This window comes from Microtus oregoni, unplaced genomic scaffold (assembly GCF_018167655.1).
Source record: "Microtus oregoni isolate MIOR12 unplaced genomic scaffold, Mior012 000021F_ref0000039, whole genome shotgun sequence".
In the NCBI taxonomy this organism is placed as follows: domain Eukaryota; kingdom Metazoa; phylum Chordata; class Mammalia; order Rodentia; family Cricetidae; genus Microtus; species Microtus oregoni.
Window position 1 is genome coordinate 23,163,914 of NW_024543080.1, and position 12,391 is coordinate 23,176,304.

At 44.9% G+C, this 12,391-nt stretch overlaps 1 protein-coding gene across 1 annotated transcript in view; it reads right to left on the reverse strand.

The window, feature by feature from the left end:
* The window catches only part of Atp10d (ATPase phospholipid transporting 10D (putative)), an 88,312-nt gene that overhangs the window by 8,713 nt on the left and 67,208 nt on the right, over positions 1 to 12,391 (reverse strand). The window contains exons 16-19 of the mRNA XM_041671464.1: positions 10,251 to 10,557; positions 7,559 to 7,635; positions 6,501 to 6,626; positions 2,129 to 2,329 (exon numbers count right to left, since the gene is read on the reverse strand). Coding sequence (XP_041527398.1) covers positions 2,129 to 2,329; positions 6,501 to 6,626; positions 7,559 to 7,635; positions 10,251 to 10,557 — 711 coding nt within the window. The remainder of the gene's footprint in view (positions 1 to 2,128; positions 2,330 to 6,500; positions 6,627 to 7,558; positions 7,636 to 10,250; positions 10,558 to 12,391) is intronic.

Consider the following 12,391-nt stretch of genomic DNA (forward strand, 5'->3'; position numbering starts at 1 on the left):
TCCTTTCATCAAATTTATATTTCCAGCCCGACTGTTCGAAATAAAAATACTGAGTTCTTTCGTTTTTTGGATTTTTGAGACAGGGTTTCTCCGTAGCTTTTTGGTTCCTGTCCTGGAATTAGCTCTTGTAGACCAGGCTGGCCTCAAACTCACAGAGATCCGCCTGCCTCTGCCTCCCGAGTGCTGGGATTAAAGGCGTGCACCACCACCGCCTGGCCAAAATACTGAGTTCTTTTTTTTTTTTTCTTAATGTGGCTGGAAATGCTATATGTGTTATCTCCTTAGTCCTACAGATTTTCCAGAAGGTAATCAAACTGAACCGTGGCAAGGTAAAACAAGGTCACACAGCAGAGAATCAGAATGCAAACACTCCATTATTCCCAACCCATGATGATCTGTGTTAATGTCTTCACAGTAGACCTCGGGGACCAGCACACAGATTTCTGACTGCTAATCTCACTCTGCTCTGTCCAGTGTTTCCATAGAGAACCTTCCCACCCGCCCATCTGCTTCAGCTATGTCCCTGGGAATGACACACGCCCCAGGACTGGGCAAGAAGACATTTCTAGCTTTGGTGATGAGTACCAGAGGCGGTGAATGACAAGCTAACACATCAAAGGTAGACATTTATAATTGCTTAGAGGAAAATATGCTGATCCCACTGCCCTGGATTTTGCAGCTGTGTGTGTTAATACATTTCTCTTTTACATCAGGTTAGCCTGGGCCATTTCTTTTCTTGTTTTATTTTTTCCTCTTTTTTCTTTACCCCTTCCCTTCTCCTTCCTTTTTTTTTTTTTTTTGTCCATTACAAATGTGAGAACTCTAGCAATCAGCATTCTTAGTACTGGAACACGTGACACTTGGGGCTGCTCAGCCTTGCCCACACACAGGTGTGGCTCCTTGCCCTCCTCTGTCAGGAGCCTCGCAATGAATGTGTTTACAGCAACACTTTACATCTGGCCTAAGCACCACAAGAAGAGCCCAAGGACTAAAGGGACCATCAGAGTCCTTCCTGCCACACAGCACAAAGGCACACCTTGGGCCTGGATGTCGACACTAAACTGCAACACTCACTAGCTCTGCACCAAGACCAGGCTGCTAAGGGCTACTCCTTGTGCTTGTCTTGTGCCTCCTACAAAGAAGAGAAAATGGCAGACCTGCCTTGCCAGATATTTGGTGGATTAGATTAGGTGAAGCACTTAGAACAGTGTCTGCCATCCTATAAGTTTCCTGTTACATCCATGTTGGCCATTATTAATCTTGCGAACAATGAATCAGGAACAAGAATATTTAGACAGCCACCCTAGTTGTAGGCTACCCTGCCTACTACCCACAATCCTCCATGAAAGGGATGATAAGGGAGCAACAGAAGCAGGGAAGCACGCGAGAAGCCAGTGCTGAGCAGGAATCCAAAGATCAGTGAGGTGGAGATCACTTCTGTCCTGTGAGACACCAGACACTGAGGAATTAACTTGGGCTTGAGAACCAGACTGAGCTGGTTTCACATCCTGGTTCTATCATTCATTAACTCTGCAAGTCTGGGGGAAGTTACTTAATACATTTAAGGTTCAGATTCCTCGATCTGGAATGGGAAAAACACTATATTTTTTCTCAAAAAGCATCTGTGTGGAGATGCATGAGGCAGGACATGTTTGCTGGGTACTGTAACAGGTTGTGTAGTGGGCCTAACAAATGTCAGCTGCCATCAGAAAGGTCATGAACTCTGAATTACATCTGATAAATACATTAGAACTTTTTAAGATTTGAATTGATACCACTGACTTCACATCTGCCATGTGAGAATAGAGCAATGGTTCTCAACCTGTGGGCTGCGATTCCTTTGGGGGGCTGTATATCAGATATCACAGTACAATTCATAACAGTAACAAAATTATATTTATCAAGTAATGATGGAATAATTTTATGGTTGGGGGTGTTAATACAACATGAGGAACCGTATAAAAGGGCATTAGGAAGTCTGAGAACCACTGGTATAGAGCACTGGAAGCAACCAGGCATGTTAAACAACTGTCCTGACTATCCCATAATGTGTGGGCCCAGCTGACTGGAGTCACGCTGGCTTTCAGCAGGTATTGCATCTGCTGACAGATTTCTGTTGAGCATTTACCTCTGACCGCTGACCGCTCTGGTAAAGTTCCGGCAGCTGCAGGAGGGTCTCCGCAGATACGTCTTTCTCCAACACGCCATATATGATGGGGGGGACAGAGGTGAAGAGCAGGTTGAAGAAGATCAGAACCCAATAGTCTGTCATAGATGTTCCTGAAAATCCACAGAAGAACTGGTACCAGAAAAGGAGGTTCACATAGGCCTGGGGACACAAAGAAAGACATTCAGAGCTTAGAGACATCAGGACACACTCTGAAGACCTCCCATACTGCACATCTGAGTCCTGGGCCTTCAAACACCCTTCAGATTTGTCAACCACAGATGAAGAACACAACTTGCCATGGTGGTCTTTAATTCTGTTTTCTTTTTAGTGAGTATTTTAGCAATATTATACACATCCTCATACCAGTACTACATGGTACCGGCACTATTCTAAATAATTTACAAAGAATTCATTTAATCTTCATAATGACTAGGGAATTCTGTTGTTCCCATTTTAAGATGATGAACTAAACACTTCTGTACCCTCAAAGTACATGTATGCAAATCTTAGTCTCCAGTGTGACACTGTTCAGAGGGGAGGTCAGACAGTGAAGTCATTAGGTCATCATGGCAGAACTTGTGTGAATGGGATCAGCAATCACATAAAATGCACTCTGAAGACTTTCCTCTCCCCAGAGAGGGTAGAGCCAGAAAAGACCATTACCAATGCCCAGCCACACCCACTTCCTGATTTCAGACCTCTGGCCCCTAGCCTGCTGAAAATTTCCATTGCTATTGTTGTGATACTTCATTATTGCAGGCTGAATAAACGAAGCCATTGAGGCCCAATGAGAGTAAGAAATTTGCAAAAAGTTACCCACCTACTTAAATGGCACCATGTAAGTGGTGTGGGAGGTTCTTCTGTTTATGTGTTGGTTTTATTGGTTAATGAATAAAGAAACGGCCTTGACCTGTTGATAGGGCAGAACTTAGGTAGGTGGGGAAAACGGGACTGAATGCAGGGAGAAAGAAGGGCAGAGTCAGAGAGAAGCAATGGAGCCGCTGCCAGAGTCAGACATGCCGAAACCTTGCTGGTGAGCCACTGCTAGGTGGCGATACACAGATTAATGGAGATGGGTTAAATTAATATGTAAGAGTTAGTCAATAAGAAGGAAGAGCTGATGGGCCAAGTAGTGATTTAAATAATACAGTTTCTGTGTGATTATTTCGGGCCTAAGCTAGCCAGGTAGCTGGGAACCAACAAGTGTCTCTCTCCTCCAACATATAAGTGGCAGTTTTCGCTCTAGATAAATGGAACAAAGGTGAGTACCTGGCTCAGAGAAGGTATGCACACATTTGTCTTCCCACCTCCCTGCCCACTTATTTCATAGCAGCTAAGTGGAATGGTGCCAGAAGGGTGGCTAACATCCAGTTATCTTGAGACTGACAGGTTCCCAAAGCATGGGATTCTCATACTCTAATCGGATGGTCCTTGGGAAACGCAGGGAGGTGACCACCTTAGACATCAGTCTTTCCCCCAGCATTGCATCTTTAACTTGGCCAGTGCAGCAAAATCCCTTTGCTCTCAAGAAGGGCAAACAGAGAAGCACTGGACTGAGGTTCTGGGGTCGTCTATTATTTCAGGGAACATCTGCTGTTTGCCACTTTCTGAACCTCTGCAAACTCTGGTTTCATCCTGTGTACAATCAAATTTATATTACCTCAGGACTAACAGTCAAAAATAAGTTAGGGAGTGTCCACAACCTGTGATGAGTTTAACATATATTAAGATATTGGGGGCCAGGTAGCGGTGGTGTATGCCTTTAATCCCAGCATCCAGGATGCAGAAACAGGTGGATCTCTGTGAGTTCGAGGTCAGCCTTGTCCACAGAGTGAGTTCAAGGACAGGCTCCAAAGCTACAGAGAAACCTTGTCTTGAAAAACAAAAAACAAAAAATTGGGGGAGGGTGGAGCGGTTATTAGCTACTTTAGCATTCTGATCATGAGTATGTTGATGATTGCAAGACCTAAAGCCCAGACTGGCTGCCAGTTCCACCTAGGGTAGCCATCTCCCCTTGTTTCCCAAGAGGCCATCCAATTTTAGCCAGAGAGTAAATTTAATTTACTGTGTGTGTGTGTGTGTGTGTGTGTGTGTGTGTAACTACACACTATATGTAGGCAGGGTGCATGGGTACAAACTGTGTGCAAGTGGAGACCAGAGGAAGGCATCGGTATCTATTCTGTTACATTCTACCTCACTCCTTTGAGACAGGGTCTGTCACTGGACCTGGATCATGCTTGCACAGTTAGTCCCAGGGATCTCAACTCCACTCACAACAGTGCTGTGGCAACAGGAGCACGTGAGCAAGCCAAGCTTATTAATGTGAGTTCCGTGGATTTGAACTCAGGTTATCTCCTCCGTCCAGCACTTACCCACTGAACCATCTCCCCAGCCTGACCTCAGTATCCTGAACCTGAGGATGTGAAGATACAGGTGTGCACTGCCAGACAGGCAGTTTATGCGGTGATGGGAATCGAGCACAGGGCTTTGTGCATGGTACACAGGCATTTGTTCAATTGAACTGCAACCACAGACCACCAAATAGCAAGATATTGCCATCACCAGCAGCACAGATGCACCACCACACCTTAGCACAGAGCCATAACACTTAGAAGACACCTTTCTACCTAGTGTTCGTGGAGAGGCATTATGGTCAGTTCCTACAAATCTACCCAGTTTGGATCCATGTAGTTTGGGTCATTGGTGTGAACACCCATAGTATTCATTAATAAGTTGTCCAACATCAAAGAAACACAGTCTCAGAAATTAAGTCACTTTAGAGACTTCTCATCCTCACCCAGATCTCTGTGACTAATAATGGAATTGCTGTTTGGCTAGGAAAATAAAGGGTAGACATTAAATCCGGAGTGCAAGTGACCATCTGCAGCTAGACAGCAGAAAGCAGTCCTTTCACCCAGGATGTCCTGCCTACTAACTAGGGTGCCCTCCCTCTCTAAGAGCTGCGGTGTCTCTCCCTAATATTTGTGTTTCTCAAACCTTGGGTTTAATAAGGGTGGCGACGAGGCTCGCATCCCAATAATGATAAAGATAGAAAATGCAAAGATACTGCAGGGGAACTCTTGGGAGAGTTCTAAAAGCCTTTCTAAAAGTCCACAGACAACAATGTCTTGAACTTTCCCATGACATGTCACAGATTTCTCCGGGTAGAGACATTTCATATTTGAAATATTTTTGTAAGGTATCTACTGCGAATAAATGTGCTACTTTGATTTAGAAAATAATTGGGAGCTTTCTAGAACTTCACTGTACTACAAGGGGAAAAACCCACCTTGACTCACAAACAGAGATCTAAATTAGACATTGTGGCATATCCTGAAGAGGATGAACGCGTTTTCCCTAAAGATGGTGGAAGGTATTTCAATCGAGTGATCCAATGTATGTCCCCTACAACATGCTGTGCTTTTAAAGACCAAGAACAAGGGCAGCCTAAAGACCATGATGTCGCTACATAGTCCACCTGGAAGAAGATGAACCTAAGTGTGAGTGTGTAAGAAAGAAAACTGAAGTCCACTATTTTGCTCTATGTTTGTAATGCAACTTAGGATGCTGAAGTAGGAGGAAATTACAGAATTGAGGCGAACCTGAACCACATAGTGAATACAAGGCCATCCAGGACTTTACTAGAGACCGCCTCACAAAATTTATAAAGTAAAAGAAAAATAAGAAAGGAAGGAGGGAGAGAGGGAGGGGGAAGGAAAGGAGGGAAGAAAGGAGGAAGGAAGACAGGTATGTTTAATTTAAATGAAATAAGATTAGATATGAGGATTTCCAAGCAATTTCTGATTATTCCAAGCAAAAATCACACTAAAGTTCCAACATCACAATAGATCTGCAAAGCATAGATAGACTTTATGGGCGGGGTAGAAAAATCCTTGGGTTTTCATCTCTATTCCTCCTTGACAGAGGACAGGAGCTGTTACTTAGGAGCAGCAGATTTATTTATCTACTCATCAATTTACTTATTTGCCATCCCCAGTACCATGGAAGCAAACCTTTTCATTTTCTACTGACAACTTGAAACATTTCATAATCCTGCTTGTCACTATCTTTCTATAGAAGGTCAAAAATTGGATTTAAATGAACCAGTCAGGACTTAATGGAATACACAGGGCCAGAGTGTGCTGGCAGATGGACAGGCCTAGCAATTTGTAGCCAACAGTTCAAGCACACATTCCCAGATTATCTCTGGAAGGACATGAGAACGGCTTCCGGCTGTTCTCCAGCACTAATGAACACAACCAGTCATCCCTGAGGCCACCAGGAGTGGTTGGAGTGGAGACGGGGTGGCGAGTTCTCAGCAGGTACATACCACATTCTTGTAGAAAAAATAGAGAATCATGTTGGAGAGTCGTGTGTAACACCAGTGCCCATGCACAAGAAGGAGCTTGCTGAGATGTCTGAACTGAGAGATGGCAAAGTCACTGGCCATCACAGCCTGCAAACAGGGAGAGAAGACTATCCTGAGCAACTGAACATGCTAGAACACACACGGCCTAGCAGTATAGCCTGACAATCAGGAAACCCAAATCAATTAACTTAACTCCCAGTAGATCCAAAAAGAGAGACTATACATATACACATGCATATATACATACACACATACATATATACACACATGTATATACATACACACCCACACACTTACACACACAGATATACACACATACATAAATACACACACATACACACGTTACATATACATACATACACATATATAAACACACATATATATACATACACACATAATTCATACATACATATACAAACACTTATGTACACACACATATACATACACACATACATTCACACATACATTCACACACACATATATACACACTTACACACATATGCACATACATACATATGTGCATGTACATATACACAGATATATATATACACACATGCAATGCATACATATACACACATGCATACACGCATATACACATGTACACATACACACATATACACACATGCACATATACACACATACAGAGACAGCAGACACAATCACATCTTCCTCCTTCTCATTCTTTCATGTCTCCTTTCCTTTCCCTTCCCTCCACTATATTTTACATGTCATGTATTCAAATTGTAGTAGATTTTTTTCCAATGAGAATTTAACAAACCTATCACATGCCTACAAAGTGAAATCCTGTGATGTGCACAAGCTTTTAAAAGAAATCAAAACACAGGAACACAGCAGAAACTGGCCAGGACCACATATTATTCACAAGTGACCAATTGTGGAACAGATGAAGGTCCGGCCTCTCTCACTCCTTACCCCAAAGCCCCACCGTCCCACCACAATTTTATCAGAGAAGTCCCCTTAGTAGGCAGATGGACATGGGAGCTGGGTTATGGACTCACCTGCATGCCTTCTTGACCTGAGACGCCTATTCCAATGTCGGCCACTTGTATCATGCTAACATCATTGGCACCATCCCCTTCACGAGGCAGAAGGAAACGTGAGACATGTGTGAGGTGTAAACTGCAAATCCATGGTTATTCAAGTGAACAAATTGGTCCTTTGGGGTGCATCCCATTTTCCAGAGTTCCAGGGAAACCAGTGAAGCAGAATTAAATGTAGCATCTCACTACCATTAGGAAAATTTCCAGACTCAATACTGTCTTCCAATCCTTCATGTTGTGTATCTTAGGATTCTATTACTGTGATAAAATGCCATGATCAAAAGAGAAACTGGGGGAGGAAAGGACTTACTTCACCTCAGAAATCATAATTCATGACTGAGGGAAAGCAGAGCTGGAACTCGAGGCAGGAACTGACGCAGAAGCCATGGAGGATGCTGCTTATCAGCTTCCTCTTCCTAGCTTGCTTGACCTGCATTCTTATCCACCCTGGGACTCATTTTCCAGGGAGGGCACCATGCACAATGGGCTGAGCCCTCCCAAAGCAATCACTAGTTAGGAAAATGCCCTACACGGCTTGCCTGCAGACAAATCTCAGGGACACATTCTCTCAACTGAGAATCCTCTTCCCAAATGAGTCTAACTTGTGCCAATTGACGATACACTATCCAGGACACTGTGAGACGGTCTTAGGCTGACCCTTCCCCTTTGCGTACCATCACGCTACTTCCAATTTTCCAGATACCCTGCTCTTTCTGGTTCTTCCACAAGTCGTTTCTCTGCTTCTTTAACACTGTCCTTGTCCCTCCTACCTTGCTGAATAGCATTTACCCAGGCTTAGTTTACATGTCTTTTTCTCTAGGAAATCTTCTCACGTCCCCTTTACGTCAGCTGCTCCACTAGGCTCCAGAGCCACCCTGTGGGCCCCATCCTCTCTAGCGCATGGTTTTACAGTGCTGTCCAGAGTCACCGCAGCACTAGAAGCCCCTTCAGGTAAGGAGCATGCACTGTCCCAAAATGGCTGCTGACTCTGAGCCCATGTGTTTTTGTTAGGGTGAATCGATGGATAGGAAACTGGCTGAGGCCTGGAAGTCAACATCTTGTCTCCCCTGCCTCCGGTGATTGGTATCGATGGGCCCATGATTTAATTAATACAAAGGCCAAGGGTTTCACTCCATCTGAATCCAGGGATCTGAATCATTTGTTCATTTCCATGTCTAAGCAACAGAAGGGTTGGAGGAAACTTCACCGCATCCCATCTAAACACGTGTATCAGAACTGCACGGCACGCTTTTCTCCCACGGATGCTCACTGTTTGATGGTCTTAGACCGTGAAACCCTTAGCATGCACTGGACCTACAATTCACTAGTGTTTATGTTTGATTGATTCCACCTTGCTAAGCTGCAGATTTTTATTCCAGTTGGACACTTGACATGACTATGAAGACATCTGAAAGACTTTGCAAGCTACGTAAGCTTATGACCCCACCTCTCAAGCCCTGCTCCCAATCAGTAAATGTCAGACCCCACCCCTCAAGACACTGGCAGTGCCCTGGACAACTCTTCCTGTCATGGCACATATCCAATTCATCAGCAGATATCAGCGGCCCTTTCTTCAAAGCATGCCTATTGTTTGGCCTCGTCCCACTTCCTCCTCCGCTGTTGCTATCTGGGTCCAAGCCACCACCGTCTCTTGTCTGAATTATTTTAACCACCTCCCAAATATTTTCCTTATTTATGTTCTTGTGGCATGTTTACTCTCACACAGAGGACAAAGCGATCCTTCTAAATAGAAGGCAGATCTCACTCAGACCAACATTTTCCACTGGCTCCCTCACTCCCTTTTTCAGATCAAAGCCAAAATTTTATAATGGCCTTTCAGACCCTATGAGACCTGGCCACATCCACATCTCTGTCCGTCAGTCAGCTGCAGAAAACCCTCTCAGTCTGCTTTGGCCTTGAGTGCACACAGCGTCTTTTGGTTTTTCCTTTGCTGTGCTGTCTGCCAGCAATGCTTACCCCTGATCTCCAGTGTCCTTGATCTCTGCCATTTCCTTTATGTCTTCACTCATGGACAGCCCAAGCAGCCAGTTCTACTCTAGGAACTGAACTTAAAGTGGCAAATCTTTTCCTTTTTTTTAAAAAAAATATCAGTAGTTAACTGATATTTTCCACATTCACTTGCTTATTCGTTTGTGCTACTATGTACCCTCCTACTAGATGTAAGCTCTATAAGAAAGGTATCAGGTACAGATACTGCTTTATAGCTATTGTCTGGGATGGGGGAATCCTGATACAACTATGCCACTTGAAAACACCCATTGAATGGATACTTTATTGTTTTTGTATACCTTAACTTTCCTCAAGGTAGAAATCCTAAAGTTTTCAGTTCCTGATTCGGTATTTAATTCTAGGTAAACTAAATTGATTCGGGGTCTAAGACATAACCCAAAGAATATTATCATACTGTTGTATGAGTTGCGTCCCTAACATCATGTTCACAGCAGGGGATCACAGAGGCAGGAAGGGAGGGAAATGGTACAGATAGAAGCGGAGGGGAGCAAAGTAGAGCACGAAGAGGAAATACAGAACTATAATGTCAGACAGAAGGAAGGACAGGCAGAGGATCAGCCCCTGGAGTCACGCAACGGAGAATGCCGGGCAGGGTGTCCACCCTCCCACCTCCGCTCACCAATGGCCAGGGTCATCACGTGAAGATGGTTACGAACCAGTTTCACCACCTCACTCTTTTGAAGGGGCGTGGCTCGGCAGCAGACCACAGCTTGGCACCGTGAGGTCAGCTCCAGGAACTGCCTTTGCACACTCTCCTGCAGGGCAAACTCCAGGGTCTTCCCAGTGATAACAAGTCCAGCCCTTCCAGAGCACTGGCGGTCGGGAAGATGACGGGAATCCTTTCCTAGTGAGGCTGGCTCAGGAGAGGCTTGAGTTCTCTTCTGAAGTTCTTTCAAAATTGCGCTCATCAGCATCTCACAGGCACCCTTGAACAAAGAGCGAGAGACAGTTAACCTTGGGGCGCTGCTGGAGAATTGGCTCAATTTTTCATTCTCTTTCTTTAGCGATTGCTGGATCAGGGCTGCCTTGGGTAGTGAACCGTGGGTTACTTTCAAAGAGCCCACTTCAAAACTTCTCAGCCTTGCAGCTCTCCCATAGGCTTCTATGGACGTGAGGCAGGTTAAGAATAAAGAAGCACCTCAAACACAATTCTCCAGCTAAAATGTCTATGTAGGATGTAAGTTCCAACACATCAGTCCCATGCAGGCTCTCTGGTTGGCAGTTCAACCTCTATGGGCCCCTGTGAGCCCAGGTTAGTTGATTCTGTGGGTTTTCCTGTGATGTCATTGACTCCTCTGGCTCCTACAATCTCCCCCCCCCCTCTTCTGCAGGATTCCCAGTGCTCTGCATAACTCTGTCACAGTTCTGTGTATTTTGGTCTGCTTACGGGACTTTGAACAATGGGAGCAGGGCTATCTCTGTCTCTTTTACTGGCTTTTGGGACCCTACTCCTCATACTGGGTTGTCTTGTCTAATTTTTATAAGAGGGACATGCCTTGTTGCGGGATATTTAAGCAAGCTCTGTAAAAATATGTTGCTGTTTTGCCTTGTCTGCTTAAGGCACCTGATTAGTTTAATAAAGAGGTGAATGACCAACAGCTAAGCAGGGGAGGTTAGGCGGGACTTCTGGGCAGAGAGAGGAATTCGGGATGAAATCTAGGCAAATGTCAGGGAGACTCGGAGCAAGTTGGATGTACAAAATGGATGAGCGATAAAAAGCCATGTGGCGGATGTAGATGAATAGAAATAGGTTAATTTAAGAGCTGGCTGGGAACAAGCCTATGCTAAAGGCCAATGGCTGGGAACAAGCCTATGCTAAAGGCCAATGGCTGGGAACAAGCCTGTGCTAAAGGCCAATGGCTGGGAACAAGCCTGTGCTAAAGGCCAATGGCTGGGAACAAGCCTGTGCTAAAGGCCAATGGCTGGGAACAAGCCTGTGCTAAAGGCCAATGGCTGGGAACAAGCCTATGCTAAAGGCCAAGGTTTCACAGTTAATAATAAGTCTCCATGTCATCATTTGGGGACTAGCAGCTCCAAAGAAAGTCTGATAGGAAATCCAACTACAGTGCCTCACTTCAGCTTGATATACCATGTTTGGTTGCTATTCATGGGCGGCTGCCTTTTCTGAAGAGAAACTGAAGAGGAGTGGATGGGGGAAGAGCAGAAGGGAGGTACTAGGAGGAAGGGAGGGAGGGGAAACTGGTAGGGTTGTAAAACAGGACAATAATAAAAAAATCATCAAAAACATTCCATCAGGTAGGCAGCGTCTCTTCCCCAGAAGTGTATCTCAACAGCTGCCAGGTCTATCCCACCAACTCCCAGTTGTTTGGCATTAAGCAAACACACAAGCTCTCTGAGCCTCAACTTTCCCATATGCAGAAGGCACATGCTACCTCTATCCTAACACTGCTGCAAGGACCAACCGGAATGCAGACATCTAAGGCAGGGAGGGGCATTGTCATCTTCTTTCTGTTTAACACATTAATCTACTCATAAACATTTGCTGGGAAACCGTATGAGTGAGCATTGGGGGTTTGGGGGACACATCCTCACGGAGCTTGCATTCTGGCAAGGATGTCCTTAGTGGTACACATCAGGTTGGTGTGCATCTGTGCTCTACACAACACAGGAAATGCTTGGAGGGCAGTCATTCCTTATGCTCTACTGGGCTTTTGTTGTTGCTGATCTGGAGGCGGAACCTTGGGCCTTACACCTGCTACGCATGTGTTCCGTGGCTGAGCCACGCCCTCAATCCCCTAA